Source organism: Monocercomonoides exilis, assembly GCF_001643675.1.
Source record: "Monocercomonoides exilis strain PA203 chromosome Unknown scaffold34-1095894, whole genome shotgun sequence".
Classification (NCBI taxonomy): domain Eukaryota; phylum Preaxostyla; order Oxymonadida; family Polymastigidae; genus Monocercomonoides; species Monocercomonoides exilis.
This window is the reverse complement of record NW_027150579.1, coordinates 400,807-423,886: the sequence shown is the minus strand read 5'-3', so window position 1 is coordinate 423,886 and position 23,080 is coordinate 400,807. Positions and strand designations below refer to the sequence as shown.

General features: G+C 30.4%; 4 protein-coding genes across 4 annotated transcripts; all 4 read left to right on the top strand.

Moving 5' to 3' along the window:
• Positions 1-1,407: 1,407 nt before the first annotated feature.
• On the top strand, positions 1,408-2,056 carry MONOS_15123 (uncharacterized protein; the record flags this gene model as incomplete). The annotated part of the gene is made up of 2 exons (XM_067867979.1): positions 1,408-1,630; positions 1,791-2,056. 2 exons carry the CDS (start codon positions 1,408-1,410, stop codon positions 2,054-2,056), a joined length of 489 nt encoding a protein of 162 aa, XP_067724127.1.
• Positions 2,057-2,413: 357 nt separating this feature from the next.
• MONOS_15124 (uncharacterized protein) lies at positions 2,414-2,686 on the top strand (the record flags this gene model as incomplete). Its single annotated transcript, XM_067867980.1, has 1 exon — positions 2,414-2,686. One exon carries the CDS (start codon positions 2,414-2,416, stop codon positions 2,684-2,686), a length of 273 nt encoding a protein of 90 aa, XP_067724126.1.
• Positions 2,687-3,022: 336 nt separating this feature from the next.
• On the top strand, positions 3,023-3,909 carry MONOS_15125 (uncharacterized protein; the record flags this gene model as incomplete). The annotated part of the gene is made up of 2 exons (XM_067867981.1): positions 3,023-3,287; positions 3,551-3,909. 2 exons carry the CDS (start codon positions 3,023-3,025, stop codon positions 3,907-3,909), a joined length of 624 nt encoding a protein of 207 aa, XP_067724125.1.
• A 2,960-nt stretch (positions 3,910-6,869) lies between these two features.
• Positions 6,870-7,097, top strand: MONOS_15126 (uncharacterized protein; the record flags this gene model as incomplete). The annotated part of the gene is made up of 1 exon (XM_067867982.1): positions 6,870-7,097. The coding sequence occupies one exon, from the start codon at positions 6,870-6,872 to the stop codon at positions 7,095-7,097; it is 228 nt and encodes a 75-aa protein (XP_067724124.1).
• Positions 7,098-23,080: the final 15,983 nt, after the last annotated feature.

Below are 23,080 nucleotides of genomic sequence, written 5' to 3'. Positions count from 1 at the left end.
GGGAAATGACTTCTGGAAAGGACGATTAGCGAATCAGATGATGAAATATCTGAAAATGGAAGGAATAATGAATTTTTATTGGAGGGAAATGAGCTTTGCCAATGGTATAAAATATAGAAAATTGCATATAAAAATGTTTAGAAGGTTTGCTGTTGTTATTATTTTTTTCGAAGTGATTATTATTTTTTCATTCAGGTTGCTGAAAGAGTGAAGGATTAGGTGGCTTTGAAGAAGAAGAAGAAGAAAATCAAGGAAGAAAAATGAAATGAAGATTGATGAAATTCAAGATTTTACGAAGATCCCCGACATTGGGCTTTAATGGAGTTATTATTGAGAAAAGATGATTTTTTGTGAAAGAAAGGGAATTGAAAGCTTGAAAGATGAAATCAAAAAGAGATTAACGCGTGCTTTGTATATTATGTTTGAGAGAGAGAAAGAGAATTGAGCTGAAAGTGAAAAGGATTCAAAGGCTATTATTTGCCAGAAGAAGACAAAATCCTGAAGAAGAAAATTTTATTGAATTTCTCAGTAGATGAAAATTGACACTCATCTTCTTTATTTCCAACAATTAATCATTTCATGCAATTCATTCGTCATCGTCATCTTCTTCTTTATCTTATATATCAATATCATATCATACGATTTCTTTTTCTTTTTTTTCTCTTTCTCCACCTCATCCTTTTCATCCTCCTAATCCTTCTCTTTCATTCAATACACCTTTCATTCACCGCCTTCTCTCAACCAACAGATCTTCCCTTGTTCCTTCTTCATCAGCTCTTCAATATTCTCCTCTTTCTTCTTTTTCCTCTTCTTTCAATTTCCATTTCGCCACTCAACTCTTTTCTCCTTCTTCCACCTCTATTCATCATCTGTATCCAACAGGCATTTACTCATTTAACACATCGTGCACTCCTTCTTCTTTTAATCTTTCTTATTCATGTTCTTATTCATTTCTAATTCTCGTTATCATCAACATCAGCATCTTAATCAACAACCACAACTTAGCTTCAAAACATCCCTCAAACCTTCTTCTTTCTCTTCTGTTATTCTTTCTCTATCAACTCCTTCCATCTCCACTACTTCTTTATCATTTTCCCTTTCTTCCCTTTCTCCTATTTTCCCTTCTCTCGCTTCTCTTTCTCACGTCCCTTCCCTTCCTCATTCCTTTCTCACTCAACAGCTTCTTTCTCATTCAACTTAACTCGATTTTGTTTTTCCTCCTCCGCATCTCTTTGACGAAGACAACGAATTTTCAAACATTCGCACAAGAAAACTTCTATTGAGACAGAACAGACTGAGATGGGGGCAGAGAAACAAACAGACATCGAACAAAGAGCAGAGAATTATGGCTATTTAAACTGGAATGCATGAGAATGGGAATGATGGGAAAGATGGAAAGAGAAAAGAATGAAATTTTCTGGTTTTAGACTGTTAGGCGATTGGGTGGAGCATCTTGACACAGACGAGGCAGTTGATGAATGTGGAGTCATTCCATTGAAACTCGAAAACTACTCATCTTCCAACACCATCAACACATTTGATTTTCTTGACTATGCAACTTTTTTCATTGACGATTGCCTCTTTGAGCAAGTGCTGAACAATGGCGATGGCATTCTGCGAAGAAGATTCGGTTTGCTTGCAAACAGCCTCATTTCGAGCAGAGAATTGTCTGTTTTTCAGTCATATGCGATCTGAATCCATCTTATGTTCCTCGAAGACTAAGACTGAGAAAAAGCAATAAAAATTTAACTCAAACCTTTTTTTCTATTTAATTGCTGGTATTGGCACAGGAACAGAAACATCTCCTTCTTCATTGCCGAATGAATCTTTTCTTTCTCTTCCTCAGTCATCTCCTTCTTCCTCTCCTTCATCTTCTTCCTCTTCCTCCTCCTCCTCTTCTTCTTCTTCCTCATTGCTTCGTTCTTCAAGAAACAGATTTCTGACAGGCGAAGAGCAGCAGACGAGGAGGATGAGGCAGCTGTTCGGAAGAAGAAGGAAAAGACAATATTTTGTTCTCCCACCAGATGTGTTTGAGGCGCTAACGTTTTTTGCATAATTTCGGATGATGGAGCGTTATGCAGAGAATCTGAAGAAGAGGAAGGGAGAAAGAGATAGAGCGAAAGAGAGCGAAAAAGAGAAGCAAGGAACAAGAGAAGAAAGGATAAAAAGAACAAGAGAACTGACTGAGATGAGAAAGACATTGAAGCCTGAAAATGATGCAGATAACAATGATGAAGAAAATAATAATAAAGCAAAAGCAGAAGAAAACGAGAGTTTATCATTGATGAGAAGAAATTTTTTGAAGGAACCGAAGTAAAATGAAGAAAGCGAATGCCTTTCCGGCAGCTCCATCGTGGGCGATGAAGAAGAGCGAAGAGAGATGAGACACAAACACAGAGAGAAACAGAGGTTGATGCGAAGGTATTATCAGGTGCTTGAGCTTCAAAGTGATTCTGCTGTGAATGAGGTGCTTTTGATGGCCAGACCAAACATGCTGCTTTATCCAGCACCAATTGACGAGTCGATAAAAAGACCAAGAATGAGTGTGAGTGCTGCAAAAAGTGAGGGAGATGGCAAAGAAGACGGAATAGAAGAGAAAGAATGGAATAATTCTTTGAATGAAAATGGAAACATGGAAGAAGTTGAAGGAGATGAAGATGATGGAAAAGATGAGGAAAAGAAGTGATTTTGGAGGATTTAATGAACTACCCCAAAGCAGTTGTTTCAAAAGCAAATATTATCAAACGGAAAAAGAAAAGAGTGCAAACACCAAAGAATCAATAAAGAACGGGAGAAAATTTGAAATTCATTCCAATGAGCCAAAACCAGAGCCACTTTCATCGCAATTCCTGCAAAAACAGCAGCAACAGCACACAACACAATCACCTTTTCCATAGCCTTAACAATTCTTTTCAGCAAGAGATACCTTTGGAACGATTCACTTTACTCGAGGAAAGCGAATAAACTGCGGATGGATAGGGGTTGGTGAGATGTGTTGATCGTGCACAGCCAAAAGATGAAGATGGTGATTGGTGCTAAAGGTGCACAAACGATATCGCTGTCATCTGCTGTTGGAGGAGGAGGAATTGGAGGAGGAAGAGGAGGGGTGACATTGGATGTGATGAGGATGAAGGATTTGGACAAAAAAGTGACAAAGGCGATGCCAGATGAGTTTCAGAATGAGAAAGGGAAAGTGGACGATGAAGAAGCGATGATCACGTTTGGCTCATTGAAATCTGATGATCAGACAGAAAAACTGCTTCTGCTGATGAAACTGCAGGAGATATGTGTGATTATTTTTGAAATCATCTCTTTTTTCGGGGTGTTGATCTTTCAAAGATTGCTTGTTATTGGGAAGAGATTTAAAATTCAAATATTAAAACTATCACAACTGTTTCAAATACAAATGTTTTTGCAGAAATAAAGATGAAGATGTCTCAAACAAACAATTTGACTTTTTTTTGTGTTCATTTATAAATATTCAAGGGAGATTTATAAACCGAAAATTATGAATAAAAAAATATGATTTCAAAAATAATCACCCATACAGATGAAAAGGATGAGAAAGAAGAGTGGGAGCGCAGGAAAATGGAGAAAGAAGAAATCGACAAGAATCCGTTTTGCAGCATCCAAGGAATACTACAGCCACACCTTGAGACAGGCACACCGACCAACCAGAAAGAGAACAAAATGACAAGCGAGGCGCAACAAGAGGCGAAAGAAAGCCAAACGCCAATTTTGACAAGAGAGCGAAAATTGGACTGCATGCTGAATGACCTCGCTAATTCTGACCTGGAAGATTTGAGCGATGAACTGGATGTGTCTTGCCGCCATGTTCTCATCAAAAGTGAGGAAAATGGGCAATTTGTGTGGAAGTTTCAGGAAGTGTCTGTGTATGCAGTCGTTTAAGCGATGCAGATAAGAACGCGGCTGGATCTGATGAGCGCACCGAAGAGCGGGCAGAGGCAGAGCCGGGCGGAGCTGCGAAGAGGAAGAGGGATGATGTGGCGGGGCTGGTGTTCGTACAAAGAGGAAGCAGAGACAACACACAGAAATGGAAATGAAGGAGAAAGGAAAGGATCACCTCTGCTGTTTCAGAAGGAGAAATGGATAAGAACATTCAGAAAGAACAGAGTGCCTGGGAAAAGATATGAACTGTCGTTCTCATAATTAGCGTCTTTCTCCGAGTCGCAGAATTAAATGGTGATGAATTTGATGAAGAAATATTCTGCACTCAATTTGATTGCGCCTATTGATTCAGCTGCTGATCTTGCTGCAAATACAAATCTTTCTCTTCATCCTCTTTCTCATTGAACTTCATCACTTGTCAATTCTTCCTTGTTTATGAACATCCAGCAGCAATCTTCTTTTTCTCTCAGAACGTCTTAATCTCCTTCACTGCAATTCCAAGCAAAATTTCTTTCTTCGGCTTTTCCTGCTGCTCCTAGCTCACTTTCTCCACTTTCACTATCTGCTCTATCTTCGTCTCCTTCTCTTTCATTCAATCGCCCTCATATTGAACAGATATTTTCGCCTTCAACATCAAATTGAAAATGCTAAAAGATATTATTTTTTCTCACAGAGTATAAACCAAATTAGAAACACCTATGAAGCGAATGCAATTCTGATCGGTCAAAATCGGAGCAGAAGGCACAAAGCAGAAAACAGAGATCGAATCTGACTTTTTTTCATTTGGAAGATGAAAGAATTACATGAAGCAGAAAAAACAAAGTGGGAAAAGATTTTTTTGAGCAAACAGTTGCAGGGATGATTTTTGAGAGATTTCACAAGGTCACATGCCTTCAATAAGTCGCTGAAGATGAAATGGGAGAGGAAATATTAAAGAGATGTAAATTTTAGAGTGGATATCAAGGGTTTTTAAAAGCAAGTGATGGAACATGCACCAATTAGTCAAGTCGATGAAAACTCATGAATATTTCTATGAAATGGAAAATGAGAAATTTTGAAAAATGAAGAAATTTCAATTAAATCAAAAAAAATTCATTGTTATAAGTGTTTTTTGTACAATCGGAGCTGAATGAGAGTGTTTAAGTGGGAACAAATATTGAACTGATGATGGAAAAAAAGCCATAAAAGGTGTATTAAATGGTTTCACTTGGGATCTGTCCTTCTCTTCCACAGACGTCAGCATCAATTCCATTGAAGGTCAGCATTTTGTTCATAGCGATGAGGAGGAGCCAGCTGTTGAACTCAGCTTTATCAAATTATCCACAATATCTGTTTACGTTTAATAAAGTCGTTGAACTGAACTGCTGGAGCATGAACTTCGTAATGATGATTCAGCTCAATAAATATTAAACACGTTTCATAAAATTTAAAATAAACTAATTATATATAGTTATATCTGTCTATTTAATTTTTATTTATAAATACTGTTAAAAAAGTTGAGAAACTTCTATTTTTTTCTGAAGTTTTATTTATTTATTTTTGGCTAATTTTTATTGAACTTGATCAAAAAAATCTTTTTTGCACTGAAATTATCAAAAAGGTGTGATTTTTTATATAAATAAATAAAACAAATATATATGACAGAGATAAAAGCAAAATACTTGATAAAAATCAATTTTATTTATTGATCAATAAATACCACAATAGATTTTATTTTTTCAATTTTTGATCTTTTTTTATGATATCAAAAAAAATCACCCATATTCGGAATTAAAAATGTACGACTTTTCAAAAAGAATAACATATAAACAAACCTGTATCCTCACAATAAAATTATGCTTTTTCTTTATATCATTAAAACTCAAAACTCGTCATTGCAAAATTATTTTCCAAAGATTTTTTTTTTCTAAATCGGTATTTCAAAAGATTTTTAAAGAATAATTATACCGAATAATGGGCATATGGGTGTGATATGGGAGTTTTCAAAACTTCTTAAAACTTAATTTCTAAAAATTAATAAGATTAAAAATCTTCATTATTCATGTTTATAATCATCGGAAATCCATAATAAGGATTTTCCTGGTTTTTGAGAAAAATGTCAATATCAAGGTAATATAGATTGTGATCATAATTGTATAATTTAAATGGAAATGATGGATCTTCAGATAATTAAGTCTCATCAACTTGATAATGTTTTCACAGACAAAGACGGAGCGTGCAGGTGGTTCAACGAAAATGTTTTGAAAAATGAATCGAAAATTTGTGTTCGCAGTGAAAGAACAATGATTGTTCTTAAAGGCGAAAAGTTTACAGATATTAGAACTGTTTTAATTGTAGTAGAAAGGAATTAGCGTATGATGAAACAGTTTTTATCTGGGAATAAATTAGGATTAGGGAAGGTTTCTAGAATTATTTTGTGGTATTGGGAAGGTGCAAATATAAAGTTCATTTCTAAAATGCTGGGAGTGGATTGGAAAACTGTTGAATTTTGGTGCAGTGTTGTAAGAGTTTCCGACATGGAAATTTGGAATTTACATTAAAACCTTATAGGAGGAGAAGGGAAAGTTGTTGTGATTGATGAGACATTGTGAAGGAGATAAAAATGTCAGATGTGAAGAAGAAAGGAACATATTTAGATATTTGGTGGGGTTGAGAGGTTGGAGGGAAGTGGAGCTGGTCCTCTTTTTGTGAAAGTTGTTCCGAACAGAAAGAGGGAAACTCTTCTTCCCATCATTTTGGAAACAATTCGAAGCAGTTCAACAATTATGAGCAACGAGTAGAAAGCATTCTCCGCTTTGGATCAATATGATTTCACTCACAAATCTGTTTGCCATAAAAGACATTTTGTTGACCTTGTTTCAGGTGAGTGCACCAATACGATAGAGGGATTGTGGGGAACATTGAGCAAATCATTTCCTCAGTATGGAGTGAGAAAATCATTGATTGCAGATCATTTAGCTATGTTTCTGGTAAAAACTTCTTTGAAATATAAATTTCAAGATATTTCACCTACGATCGTAAAGTATAAAGCTGTGGAAAAGCCAGCAGAAGTTCTTGCAGAAGAGGAAGTTGAAGATGAAGATTCCGAAATCCCTCAAATTGAAGACATTTTGGGAGATGAAGAAACTGAGGAAGAATCGTCAGGGCTCGAGACAGAAGAAGAAAAAACTTCAGATTATGAACCATAAATGATTTTTTTTTTATTTTTTTCATATTTTTTATTTTTCATCCACACACATTTCCGATGATTATAAACATGAATAATGATGATTAGTGATCATATGGGGGAAAATATGGACTTTCAAGCTTTTTTTGCACAGAACACAAAAAAATTGTTATGCTCATAACTTAATTTCACTTTCTCAGATTTCAAAATAAATTTGATTTTCAAATCCGCAAACAGGCATCGTTGAAATAAAAACATTAAGCGTCGGTGGCATTTCACGAATGTCAAAAAATAGAACCATTTTTATTATATTTTTTGATATAATATAGTCAATGAAAAGTGCATAATTATTCAATGAAAATGCTTGAAGCAAAATATTTTGCCCCATATTAACTACAAATAAATTTGTTTTAAGAAGTTTTTAAAACTACCATATTGTACCCTTACCCCGAATAAAAAAATGTCATGATGAAAAATTACAGATTTACAAAAAGAATTGTTCGGTTCTTTGTTAATTGGTGAATTGAACTAATTATGTTTTATGTTCTGAGAAAAATGTCAGTGCGAGCAAAATTTTTTATTGCTTCAATGCAGAAATCAGCAAGCATGGATTGCAGCATTCTTATGAAGTGGAAAATGAACACATTTGTGTTTTATTATTTATCAGAAGAATTCTTGTTTGCTTGTTTGGAAAAGCTTGTTTTTCAAATCATGTGAAACATCGTTTCCAAACTTTAATTGGAACGCATTCTGCAAGTTCTTTGTTGACACAAGACCAAGAGAAGTAAATGGATTGAACTGTTATGTTTATGTAGAGGAATCAATAAGTGTGTACATATTGAAAAGATCGAGCAACTCATTTCCCGTAATGCTGTGTATCATTTTGAAGCTTCTGTAGAAAAAGCTGTATGTTTTTATAAAAGTTTTTTCCTGATAAGATCAACCAAGAATTCAAAGTTGAAGATAAAACAATTCATTTTCAAATTTATTATTCACTGATTAGCATATCACACTATATTCCTATATTCAAAAACGTTGTTTTAAAAGTGAGATACATATGTGATCTGTTTGAAGGGTAATGATGATAACCACTGTGTCACAAAGAAAACCATAAAGATAAATATCATTGGGTTTTCGAAATGTATTTTTGAAAACAAAAGTCAAGTTCATTTGCAAAACAAAATGCATATTCAATTTGTTGTCAACCATGCTTAGAAAAAAAATTGGTGGGATTTTTCTCCAGAGCTTATCGAGAATAAAACATTTCAGCCAAAAATTTACATATGGCAGATAGAATAATTAATTTGGTGAACAACAACCCAAAAAAGTTTGTTTTGGAGCAAATTTTCAGAAAAAAATGCCACTTTTTTTTTAAAAAAATATTTTGATCTTTTTGACGAAGAAAAGGAAGGAGTTTTGGAAACAAATTTAAATAAAAACAATACATATTTATGAAAGATACGAAACATGATGTGTTCGTTGAAGCTTTCTATGTTATTAGTGAAATTTCATTATTCAGATGTTGTTTTCACAGTTGAATCAATAAATTGGAGCTGAGTTCACACATCACGAGTGTTCCAATTTTAACATATTCTGTGGTTATGCTCAGTGGAAATGGAGAGCTCATCACGAAATAGTTTCATATAAAAGGCATGAGAGAATAAAACCAATTTGATGTCTGGTTCATGCTTCAAAAGAGATTAACAGAATTGAGAAATAAAGATTCTGTGAAATGATTTTGTATGATATGATCATCAACATGAAAATCTTTTTTGATGAACAAACCATTTTGAGGTTTTGGATCATTACGAAATGGAGTGGAAGAGAGAAAACCGAAGAGTTTTTAAAAGAAGAGGAGGTATTTGTTTGCAGTTATATTTCATTTCCACACAATTTTACATCTAAAAACAATGCAATGATTAATGTGAGAATAATCAAACAGAACTCATATCGAGTGACTCTTGTGAATAATTCACCTTCAAAACTATTTGATCAATCTGAATCATCAGACGTTCACTCACAGTTGATTAAAAAAAAAAAGAGCACACTCTATTTTTTGTATGACAAAATCAAGGAGGTTGAACAAGAGTTAAAATGAGGGAGTTGAGCTTAAATCATGATATACGAACGATTTCTAATTATTCTCACACCAATTGACAAAATTATAAGTCGTTTTTTGTTTCATCTGGAAAACAACACTGAAAATATTTACTGTTTGGCTTCATATCAATAATAAAACGAGAGCAATTCAACTCAACGTTTTCACAAGACTGATCAGTGGTTTTAATGTGTATTTGTTGTTTCATTTATTTCTTCATATTCATTGTATTTGAAATGTTTTCTCTTCCAACATTTTTTTCAATTTCCTGATTTCGTTGGTTTTCCATTTCTTTTTATTTTCTAATTTTGAAAAATTTTCTGAATTAACAGAATCTCCTTCATTAAAGAATTATTCGTCATTTTTATTTGTTTCTTCTCAGTTCAAACTTTCATTCTCAATTTTTTTCGTTATTAAATCATTGCATGGTAATTGCAAAATCCTCACAACCTTTTGAATCTGTCATTTTCTCTTTTCTATCGAATTGTGTCATTTCGCTTGTTTTTAATGAGTCATCAATATTTTCTTGTTGATTTAGCAAGTTCTGTTAAATATTGACAGTTTTTGTTTTATTCTTTTTCTCTGGAATTTTTTATTTTTGTTTTGTTTTGTATTTCCTTCCTGTAACTCTGCAATATGACACATCCTGAAACTTTTTCTCCTCGGATTGCTTCTATTTTTCCAAAACATTCGGGGAAGTTACGTATTTTCCAGAAATCAACAATCAGTTTTTTTTTTTTTTTTTTTTTTTTTTTTTTTTTTGTAAATTTAATGTTTGCTGGAAGTTTCTTTATTGTTTAGGACAGAACATGTTGCATTGAAGGTGAAGTGATTCCCGCTTCTGAAACCGGTGTCGAATAGTCTTTAGAACCAAAGCAAGATATGTGCAATCTGCAATCGATTTCACGAAGGAGAAATAATCTGTTCGCATATTTTTTATTGTCGGCTCATTGTTCGCATGCCTTTATTCTCTTTTTTAAACTCCGTTTGTGCCAAGGACCAAAGGCTGCAGTTTGTGCTATGCATGCGATGCGAGAACAACCACATTTTAACCTTCCTCCGTTAGGCTTTCCAAAAGATTGTTATTTCTTCGAGATTATTGCTTTTCCAAAACAAGGAAAGCTGGAAATCTTAAATCTTTTATGATCATGGTCTGTTAATCTTTTTGATAATCACTCTTCAGAATTTCATTTTCTACATCTATATTTTCTTTCATTATGAAATGATTATCACACACGTTGATGTTAATTTTAAGTAACCACCAGTTGTTACGATCTTCCTCATTTGCTAATTTCAAAGAATTTTGTGATTCTATTGAAGAATAATCAGAATAAAATTTTTACTCGAAACACTTTTTTGAAAAAATAAATCCTTTTTCATCAAACTGCATCAATCCATTTTCACAATCTTCTTCTTATCTATTTCTGAAGAGTAAACATTTTCAACATCATTGAAGAGGAAAGATTATGTTCCAAATAAAAATGAGAACAAGTTGAGGCTAAGTTTGGAGGTGATGATGATGAACTACTTGATTCATTTGATGTTTGTGAATCGAAATATTTAGTGAATTGTTTCCATAATTTATTTGTGCTCGTGATATTTGAGTTGTTTGATAAGTCTGTTGTGTGTAATTTTCTTTTTGGTTTAATAAGTTTCAAAGGCATTGTTGATGTTAAAGATTTGTGAATGAATATGACAATAAATTTTCCAATTTCACTTCGTTGTGTCGAAATGAATTGAATAACATTGTTCATTATTATTGGCTCAAATTATTCTATTGTTAACACTCATTAAATTGTTGTTTGTAATATAAAATTGTTATCGTGTCATTGCTTGTATATTTCTTTAACATGTTTTGGAGTGAGAATGATGTGTTGATAGAAATCCTCTGTCTGTTGAGACAATGCAATAAAAGCGCTGAATGTGTCGATGGTTGAAATATAGAAATAGGAAGAAATAAAAAAAATTTGTGATTCAACTTTTTTCTGTTTATTTTTATTTTCCGTCTGGCAACTTGTTTCCCTAAGATGCAATATAAGTGATGGATGATAATTTTTTGTTGACATAAACGTCAGAAGATTAATCAAAAATGAACTTGAATTTTTTCTGTTGAAGCACTCAATCGGGAAATATCCAAATATTTTGGGTTGATTGTTTAATGTCGCTTGTGCGGGCTTCAAAAATATCTGGTCCATTTTATCCTATTCATCTCTTTGAACTTAGCGGTTTCTATTTTCATTTGGATTTTTATTCAATAAGCCTCAAAATTTAATAAATAATAAAAGAATTCAAAAACAATACAATTTCTTTCAAATAAAGGAATCATTTGGTATGTCGATTGAGTTGTAATAAATTTCTCAAAAACTATCACATGAACAAGCTCTTCTTCTTCATCCGTTAAATACGAATGTCTTCCATTTTTTCATTTTTCAATTCTGTTCTTTGTCTTTTATTTGAGTAATTATTTGAAAATTAATAACTTTTTTCGGGGAATTGAATTTTTTTTTATATTGTTCGTCATTGAGAAGAGATTTTGCATTCAAATGCTTAAATGATTATAAGTTATTCAAATACAATGTTTACACTGATATAAACTTAAAGATGTCATAAATTAGCCTTTCTCTTTTCAAAAGTTATTTGTTAATATTCAAGGAAGTTTTTTATAACCAAAAATATATTTTGGAAAAATCCGACATCAAAAATAATCATTAATTAGCACCAAAGTTTTTGAAATATTCCTTATTGTTTTTGTATTTCACTGAATTCGTTTTCTATTCTTTTTTTAATTATTATAATTGGGTTTTTCTTTTTGAAAAGTCGCAAATGTTTGTTAACTGGGTTTAATAGAAATGGTCATTATTAGATTATTTTTTGCAATTTATATATCAAACTTCACTGTAATGCATATAATCTTTCATCTCATGGGTTTGATTTTTTTATTTGAAATATTATAAAGATTGAAAAATAAATTGCAAAAAATAATCAAATAATGACCATTTCTATTAAACCCAAATATCAAACATTTGGGACTTTACAAAAAGAATAACCCAAATATTAGAAGAAAATTCTGTAAATGGTAATCACTGTTTTTTTTGAAGAATGAAATAATTCAGAAAACGATGATTTTAATTATTTAAAGAAAAAACAAAAAAATAAAAACAAATTCCACGTGAAATTTATATCAAACAGAAAGCATGAATTTGAATGAAGTTCAAAGTGATTAACATATGAGGAATTCTTTTTGAAAAGTTGCTAATTTTCAATTTATTTTTTAATCAAAAATTTCATATTTTTATGAAAATTTTGTCCGAGAACACCAAATTTCACTAAAATGGAATCAATATCTTGATAATGCGATTCCAAATATTCTTCAGAAGATTCGTTAGCGTAACACAGAAATTTGAGCAAAATGTGAAATTTTTATTATAATTGTGAATTTAACATTTGCGACTTATCAAAAAGAATTACACTTATAGCAAGCCTGAATGAATAAGTTTCGTTTTGAAGGCGATTATTTTTTTGACTATAAAAAAAGTTTCAAACACTTCATGGTTGACTGTTCCTCTAATCACTTTTGTGTAGCCCATTCCAAGCATGGATATAGACGTGATAGCTGTTATAGATTGAAATAGTGGAAGTGGATGAACCAATACTTCTTCTCCTCTTTCTGCCCAACTGCATTTCCTGATGCAACTGACGTTCCATGACGTCTCATCGATGTAGAAAATTAGCACGCCATCTTTCTCGTATTGATATAATTGTTTAATGAAATAAATCCTTTGTTTCTTATTTTCATCGGTGTTTGCGAATGCTGGCCTGATAGTTATTCTCTTGAAAGAAAATACGGGAACAAATCTGAATCATTGTTTTTTTTCATGAAGCATATTGCGAACAGCAGATTTTGAAATATGCTATCCAGTTAAAGAAAGCTCGTGTGATATTGTTCGAAGGGTGGTTAATGGATTTTGCTTCATTTTTTGTCTTATGAGATTCTTGAATCGATCATTGTTCACTATTTTTTTTCTTCGTTCTTGTTTTTCATTGTGAATAATGTCAATACCAATCTGCACTTTTTGAAAATATCTGCTGGTGGTGAAGTTTGAAAGGGTGCATTCATTCGCATACCGGCTTTCGAACCTGCTTCTTTTATAAATTCTGAATTAATTTGAAAAATTTTTCTTTTTTCTATAGTTGCTGAAGTGAAAGGCCTTTCACATTTTCCTTCCACCTCAGTATCCTTCTGCCTGTATTGTTCTATTTTTTCCTCTCTGTCTTCCATTTCTTTCAAAGCTACTCTCGTTCTAATATTTTCATGAATCATTTCTTCCAAAGGATGTGAAAAATGCGTTGCGATGCATTCAACTCTGTATTCTGAAAAATCTCGATATGACTGATCAAAAACATCCTTTTGCTTCGTGTTTTAACATATAGAAAAAAAAATGGAACATTTTTATTTAAAAAAACAAATGTTGATTGGGAAACTCGATGAAACACATTTCAAATACGCTGATCAAAAAAGAAATTTTTGTCGTTATACAACTTTAAAAAAAATAATAACAAGAAACATATTTTCAAACATAAATATCAAATAATAAAAAAGCAAACAGTTTTTTTTCTTTTAATTATCAAAACTTTTCTCAAAAAAACAGAATCACCTTCATTTTTTCTTGCCAAAACTTGAGGCAGGATTTTATTTTCTGAATATGAAAATGCTTTTTTAAATTTTCTGGGAGATATCTCTATGAATTTTCGAAAAAGAGTGAAAATAAAGTGGTTACCCCATTTCCAATGAAGAGATTGTTATCTTCTATCTTTTCCTATGATAAAAGACAGACTCAATCGGATTTAAGAATTGGTGAATAGGCTGAGTTGTCCAAAGCGATGACGGAAGGATCATTTTCTTCAATTGAAAGAAGAAATTTTTTAACGCAGGCCTCAAATAACTCATGGTTCACAGTTCCTCGCACAATTTCTGTGTAGCCCATTCCTTTTGTTGATATCGAAGTGACAGCTGTCAAACATTGATGAATAGGAGGAGGCGGAATCAACACCTTTTCACCCATTTGTGACCATCCATATTTCTGAATGCAATAAATATTCCAGGACGTTTCGTCAATGAGGAATATCATAGCTCCATCTCATTGATATTCGAAAAGCTTTTCCACAAAAGCAATTCGAATGGACTTATTTTCCTCTGTATTTCCTGATGAAAGTCTGACAATTATTCTTTTTAATGAAAATTGTGGATATTTCTGAGTATTTTCGTTTTTTATCTTAAGCATTCGATGAATTGTTGTTTTTCAAATTATGCTACAAAAAATAATTATTTTTTATAACACTAGCCTTTAAGTTTTCAAAGGATTTTTCCGAAGTTTTTCTCTGATAATCACGTTGAATTGTTGATTGAATGCTTTTTGCTTTCTTCCTGTTTGATTGGACGGGAAGAAAATGTCAATTCCGCGTCTCAATTTTGCGAGACACATTGATGAAGTTATTGTTGTCAATGCTCATTCGCTTGTGTTCCATGATTCTGATTTTTCTTGGCCGTATTTCCTTTAAAGAAAAGCAAGTTTCATTCTTTTATCCAGAGTTGCAGAGATGCAGAATCTTTTTGATTCTTATGAAACAATGTATTCCACATTTCGCATCTTCTCTATTTCTCTCTCTCTCTCTCTCTCTTTCTCTCTCTCTTTCTCTCTCTTTCTCTCTCTCTTTCTCTCTCTCTTTCTCTCTCTCTTTCTTCTTTTTCCTTTATTTGGGCTTTCATCCGAATTATTTGGTGAAGTTGTTCTTCCAAAGGATGAATCACAGGGCAAATGATTGGAAATACTCAATAATAAGTATGTGAAGGAACGATCAATAATTAATGCTTTGTTTGTTCATGATATCATGTATCAAAAATTTGACCGTTAATGTTTTTTATCATTTTTTTATTTGCAATAAGTGATATGTTTATTTGAGTTTTTCAATTTCTTGTCGAGGAATACAATATATTTTTTGAAACGAAATGATAAGACTAAATTCATGATTTTTGCGAGGAATAATTTTTGAATCCATGTTTTCTCTATCAGAAATTACGGTTTGACAATCCACTTTGAATACTGATTAATGAACAGGAAAAAATCAAAACTCCTTTCAGAGATTATTTTTTCATGACTATTATCTCAAACACTGCCTTTTTTGAAACAGTTGTTATGCTTTTTCGTTAAAAAATAAATATCTTTTGATTTGTTATTAAACAATCTGAGAATCATCACTCCGATAAAAATTGTGATTTCATATACTATCACACATTACAAAAAAATATTTTGAAATAGAATAGATAGATTTTTTGATTTATAAAAATGTCAATCGATGTATTCGTATTCATTTCTTTGTTATTTTTGAAATGATCAGGTGAAATGTTCAATGATTTTATCACATTTGACTATTTTAATAAAATAGTTTGTTTTTATTGAAAAAATAAAATAATTCAATTTTCAATTGAATTAAATGTTGGATATTGTTAACAATCATCGTCAATAAGTTTCAACCTTGAAATAAGCGTTCGCATGGAAATTAACTTCCAGGGATTGTTGCAAAATGAAACAGATGTTTGTAAAATGCTTTTTCCAATCCCCACTGAGATTAAAAAATAAAAACTAAAATAAAATAAAATAAAATAAAATTTAATAAATGGCATAATTTCATCGAAAATCCAATCAGTTTTTTTAATTAATTTTCTCATTTCTAAAAAAGGCAATTGAAAATTTTGTCTTGAAACCGTTGTTTATTGAATTTCTTTATGTATTCATAGGGATTCTTGGATTTCTAATGAAGTTCATAAAAATAAGTACATGTATTATTTTTCTGTTGGTGAAGAACCAATTTATCCACATTCAGATATTTTGTTCAAATGAACACAACAATAAATCAACTGTGAAATTATCGAAAAAGGTATTAATTTTATTCTTTTTTCAATCTGTTTCTTTATTATAAAGGCTTCAAAGTGCACTTATGAGAAAAAGTTGATAATTGAAAATCTTCGAAAATTGAAACTTTTCTTTTCCTCAAAATATTGGTGATTGTTTTTTGTATCAGATTATTTCATTCAAAATTTTCGATTCGAAAATTTCACTGAATATTAACAAAAGAATAGTGAAAAGTGAAAAGGTCTATAAAAGATATTTTCATCTTTAATTCGGTTGAAACATTTGTTCTTGAAATGGTTTTAATGAAATCTATCATTTGAATTTAAAATCACTTCCCAAAGGCAAACAATCTTTCAAAAATTAATATTCCGAAAAAAGTTATGATTTCATAAATAATCACCCATTTTTTATTTTTTTATTTTTATTTTAATGAATGAATCTTAAGTTTTTTTGTTTATTTTTTAGATCAAAGACTTGCCCATATTTCAACGAGATTTTTGTTTTGAGTGCATTGAGTTATATCATTGTTTATAAATTTAACTTCTTTATAATTTTGGTTATTTTTCATTGTTTAACACTTCATTTTTTTATTGTTTTTTCCATTGCACGATTTTTTGACAAAATAAAGAATTCATGTGTTTAAACAAGATATATCGTTATTTTTGAAGTTCCAATTTAAACATTGTTAACACATATAGGTATTCAAAAAGAGAAATATCTTCACTTTTTTGTAATCGTGTATTTATTTAAAAAAATCTTGTTTTTGTGAATTCTTGTGTTTTTTGCTTCAAATCACATTCTTTAATTACAAAATTTTTGTGATGATTATTTCAATCAGTTTTAAAACTATTTTTCGACTTATGAAAACATAACAACAAAAAATTCACACTTTTTTATAATTTTGTCAAAAAATCGTGCAATGGAAAAAACAATAAAAAAATGAAGTGTTAAACAATGAAAAATAACCAAAATTATAAAGAAGTTAAATTTATAAACAATGATATAACTCAATGCACTCAAAACAAAAATCTCGTTGAAATATGGGCAAGTCTTTGATCTAAAAAATAAACAAAAAAACTTAAGATTCATTCATTAAAATAAAAATAAAAAAATAAAAAATGGGTGATTATTTATGAAATCATAACTTTTTTCGGAATATTAATTTTTGAAAGATTGTTTGCCTTTGGGAAGTGATTTTAAATTCAAATGATAGATTTCATTAAAACCATTTCAAGAACAAATGTTTCAACCGAATTAAAGATGAAAATATCTTTTATAGACCTTTTCACTTTTCACTATTCTTTTGTTAATATTCAGTGAAATTTTCGAATCGAAAATTTTGAATGAAATAATCTGATACAAAAAACAATCACCAATATTTTGAGGAAAAGAAAAGTTTCAATTTTCGAAGATTTTCAATTATCAACTTTTTCTCATAAGTGCACTTTGAAGCCTTTATAATAAAGAAACAGATTGAAAAAAGAAACAGATTGATCACAAATCATGTTTTCTTTTTTCAAAAAATCGAGAAGTTGTTTTTGAGACTGACAGATAAGTTTATTTGTGAAAAAGAAGTGAATTTCTATTCACCTCTTTAGGCCCTGGAGAAAATTAAAAAAATTAAATTTATTATTCAACTTAAATTGAAATATTTGCAATTTGAAAAAAGGAAGAAACAAAAAAATAATTGAAATTTTTCAAATGAACAATTAATTAACCAGTTCAAATATATTGGGTGAAATAGAATGCGTCAGGCATTTTCATTGAAAACTAATGAGCCACGGATGATATATTTGTTATCCAAAAATACTGAAAAAATAGGTTCGTTTTTTTAAAATATGTTTGAGATCACAAAACACTAAGGTTTTGTTTTAATGATGTTTGTTAACAACAATGAAAATCCAATTTATCATGAAATATGATAATATTTAAAAAAAGTTATGGATGAAACAAAGATTTGTTGCTTTGTGCAAAAAAGTTTGACAGTCAGTATTTTCACCTACAAGGACACTATTTAGTTTTATCAAATTATCTGTTGATTCATCCATTTTTATTGAGAAAAAAATTTAAGAATAAAAATCAAAAAACCCAAACTATTTCCAACAGTAATTTATTTCTGTTTATCATCATCTATTTTTTTTGATGCTTATTATTCAGATTTGTCGTCGTTTCAGAAAACAATAATTTTCATTACATTTAGAAAAGATAGTTGCTTAGAATTTATCACGTTCCAAAATTCCGAGATATACTCAAAATTCTCTTTTTCACTTTAAGTTTAAAAAGAACTCCTCAACTGTAATCGCATATCTTCAACGATGTTTGTACAGATTCTGCTCTCAAGATTAACTCAATTTTTTTCATTACAAACAATTTTGAAAAATATTCTAAATGTTTAAAAAGATGAATTGGCTTTTCGTTCATCAATTTGGATGAAAGTTCCAAATAAAATGTGAAATCTGATCATCGGTGAAAGAGCTTTTGCTGATCTATCAGAAATTATATTAATGTATTTCTTCTTGATTTCTATATTATTTTCTCATTTCAATCTATCCAAAAATCAAAATTATTTTTTGCTTTCTTCACTTTTAATATTTTTTTCGTCTTTACACGCACTCATCAATCTCCACAATAACCCCCTCATCGCGAAGTTTGATTGGATTGTTGTTGATGAAATCCATTTATGCACATCTTAACATGCAGTTCCAATAACTTACAACTGAATCATGTTCATCAAGCATTTGAAACTTGTTTGATTGTGATATCCAAAGCCAAAGAAAAAAGATGATGAGTTCATGTATATTTTTTCCACATTTTGAATTCACTAAATAAGTTGCTTCATTCACAGAATTTTTTGTTGCACATAACCTTTATTTTCAATAGAAAATTTTTCCACTTCTTTCCCATGAAACTTTTTTCTTATGTATTTTTTTTTTTTTATTCGAGCAAGAAATGAAAAATTAATCCAACACTGTCTCTTCTTTTGTTAATGAATTCATTTTTTTGAGAATTGAAGATTTCTTTTCTCTTGAATAAGCCATTTTTTATCATTGTTTGTTTTTAGGTAATAAAAATAAAGACATATCCGTTATTCTTTTCGAAAAGTGGCAAATGTTTATTATCCATGCCGAATAAAATTGGATCCAGTATTTTTATTTTAGGTAAAAAATTTTTCAAATTTATCGAAAATGCAAATATTTTTTCATCACATAGGTTTGTGTATTCAAATTTTCAAATAATTTTTGCTTGATGGATTTATCTCCAGAATTATTTGATAAGGTTCAGTTTCATTTGTCAAAAAAAATAACCCAAATAATAATCGTAATATATTATGACAATTCAATCTTTTTTTTCTTATTGAGAACACATGACTGATAATTTTTGAAATCATAACATTTTTCAGTGTATAAATGATTAAAAAAATTTTCCTCTTAATCGAAAAAAAAAATTCTTTTTGCAAATTATTTAAAAAATCAGAAGACTTTTAAAAATCAAAGTTTATCTAGAATAAAATATTAAGTTGTCTTCAAACAGATAGGCAACTTTTCAGGGTTCATTTGTGAATAGTAACAACATATGAAATAACAAAAATTTTTTTCAAAAAAATAAATCTGATTACAAAAATATTTACCCACATATTTTTAAATCAATTCTCGTCTAAGATCACATTGCAACTCTTCATAATAAACTGTTTTTTTTTTTTTTTTTTTTTTTTTTTCACCAAAATAATAAATGGCTCTCAATAATCTTTGTTCGAAAACCAAATTAATAAACATAATGTGTTTTTAAACATTCCGAAAAAAAAATTTTTTTTGAAAACAAAAACATTTAGTTTTCAACAGTTGTGTTCAAGTTTGCAACTTTATGAAAAATTTGTCATTTTTGAATATTTCGAATGGAGAAAACAAAATCATTTATTGCTTATATAATTTTGTCACTTTTCATTTTCCATTGGGTCACCTTTTTCGTGAAACATTTTTCTAAAATGGTTCTTTTTTTGCTTTTGACTGCAAATAACAAAAAGATGCTGGATGACTTTTAAAACTTAATTTATCCTTTGAAACAAGTTTTATTTTATTTATTTACTGTTTTTTATTTTTATTTTTGTTTTTTGCACATTGTGAAATCACGTTTTTTGGCTTAATTTAATAGGACTTTTACCAGCCAACCAGGCAACTCTCAAGAAATTGATGAGTTGTTTTATATAGCTTAAACTATTATCTATCCAATTTTAAATATCTTTTTTCAACAAACAATTTTTTTGTGATTTTTTTTCTTTTCATTTTTTCATAACATGCAAACATCAAATTTGTTATTACATTATTAATATAATGAAATGATAAATAACTAAATTTTAAATAGAAAATAGGCACTCCAATAATGATTTGCTTTAAACGTTGAAAATCAAAATTTTGTAATTGAAGAAAATCGTCAAAGCAACAAAACTGCAATTCCAGATTATTTTCGTATTGAATCATTTCGCTGTTAAAGGCTTATTAAAAATAAAAAATTATTTATTTATTTTTAAAACACTTCACGAATATTGTTATTGTTTTTTTTATGAAATATTTATATTTATCATTCCATAAAAAAAACAATGAAATAATCAATTTTATGTTTGCTTGTTAAGAAAAAATGAAATGAAAAATGTGACATAAAAATTGTTTGTTGAAAAAAAGTGATTAAAAATGAATAGATAATTGTTTGTGCTATTCGAAACATGTTCCTAATTTCTTGCGCATTGCCTGGTTGGAAAAATAAAGTATTTTCATATTTAACAAAAAAAATGGTAAACGAATTGTTTAAAACTTGTTTTAAAGGTTTTTTTGAAGTGCTGAAACCCAATCAGAGCTTTTCAGCATTTGGCAAACAAAAACAAAACAAGTGCCAATGAAAAAATAAGTTCCATGAAAAAGTTGACTTTTTTATAATTCAGTTCAACAGTATCACATCCAATTAAACAAAAGTTTGGTGAATAGTCAAACAAATAGAAATCATTTGTTATTTAATGATTGCTGATTTATAAATAACAAATTTCCATGTTTTTCGAATTAATAAATTTTTAATTTTATTTAACGACTGTTTATGTATGGAGTGTGTGAGTTCAAAACCTTTCTTAATTACACCTCCTTCAATCATATGATTTATAATTTCATTTTTCTGTTCAAGAACATTTTTTGTGCTATTTCATTCATTTTCAATTGCAGATAATCACAGGGTAAAGTTTTTAAAACGACATAATTTTAAAAAAAGAGTCAATTTTTCAATGAAAATTGTATTTCTTGATTAATTATCTTTCTTTCAGGATTGTTTAAAATTTTTCTCAATTAGAAAAAAAAAATATGAAAAAATAAAATAACTTGATTTTGCAAGACAAAAAAGTGTATTCATAAAGAATTTTTTCTAATAGAAAAATTGACACAAAATTTATTGATTTATTTTTTTTTTCTGTGGCAAGCAAAATCGTTTACTGTCACAATCGGACATGGGGGAAAATATAACTCTTCATGCATTTTCATTAAAAATTTAGGCTCTTTCAAATGTTTTTCGTGATTTGAAAAAATAAAAAACGAATGCATTATTTTTGTGGAATGTTTGTGATGTCACAAAACATTATATTATGATATTAATGAAACATTTCTTCAGTTAGCATAAAATCGATTTATTTGTAATCTGAGAAAGATTTAAAAAATTAAGAGATAAACAAAAATTTTAAAAATTTGTGCTTAAAAAGCTTTGAAGTCCGAATTTTCGCCCTTATGCCATCCCAATAAATAATGAAGTTGAAACGATCATTGCACATCAGATAGAATAAGAAATATTTTGATCTATTATTGTTTGAAAGAAAAGTGCTCATCACTTTGTCAATTTATTGTAACATTATAAATTGTTTTCAAGTTCGTTTGATTTCCACTCGATGTGAAAATGTGCAAAACAGTTTGTGTACTGATCCCACGTTGTTTTGGATATGCTCCAATCAGTAATCTTTCTGATCTTTTCAGAAGCTCCGCAATGTCAAAGGCCTTTCTTCCGCCATCTCTCACCGACTCGCGCTACCATCCGATCCTTGTAGTTATATACGTTCCTGGCGGAAGTGTGGCTCCAAACTTCGGCATTCCCTGTTCCGGGGAAAGGACGTTTCAAGAGCATTTCCAGATGTGGGAACGAGTCATCAGTTTCGATAGAAGGTTGCTCCAAATCTGATCCTTCCTTGCCTGAAGCAGAAAGTTCGCTTTCGCTATCTCCGATTCAACCTTCCGAAGGCAAGGAAAGATCAGTGGAATCGGGGGATAAATGAGAAAAATTTCTTTTCTTCAGTGCGGATGAAGACCGTCCTGTGCCAGTCTGCTTCCGGGTCAATTCCAAGTCTTCCTCTTCTTGTTTGAAGAGTTTATATATTTGTCAATTTCAGTTTGAGCATTCAGAAGTTTCTCGGCTTTCAAAAGAAAAGTTGTTAGAAACAAACAATCTCATGTTATTGCTTAATTCGATTAAACTTGTGATGGTGTATTCTTCTCTCCTGGAATGTGTGCAGCTTTGTCAATGAGGTTCATCAATTGGTTAACTGATCTTATCTTTCTTTGGAGTGGAAGGAGTATCCATCAAGCACTCCATCTGTTAATGTTGAAGATAACGCAAGTGTTGTCCGATCTGAGAAGCAATTTGCGAATGTGATTTCTCAGAATCAATATGGAAAAAATGTTAAGTGGCATTAAAACAGCTAGGAGTCGCATGTTGTTGGAGGTTTGGAGTTGTTTTTTCTTGGAAAATTGACTGGAAAAATGATATATTTCTCCTCCAACTGATAGTGTGGCACAGCAAGTGTGTGGTGAAGCGTCTGTTGTGTGGACCGCTTCCGGAGGAGAGAATCCCATTTGGGGTCTGGAAAATCGTGTATTCAGCCATTTCATCCAAAACTTCAACTCTCTTTTAATGCTGCAATTGAAACGAAATAAACTGTCACGTCCTTTTTTTCGTATGTATCTGTTGAGAATTATG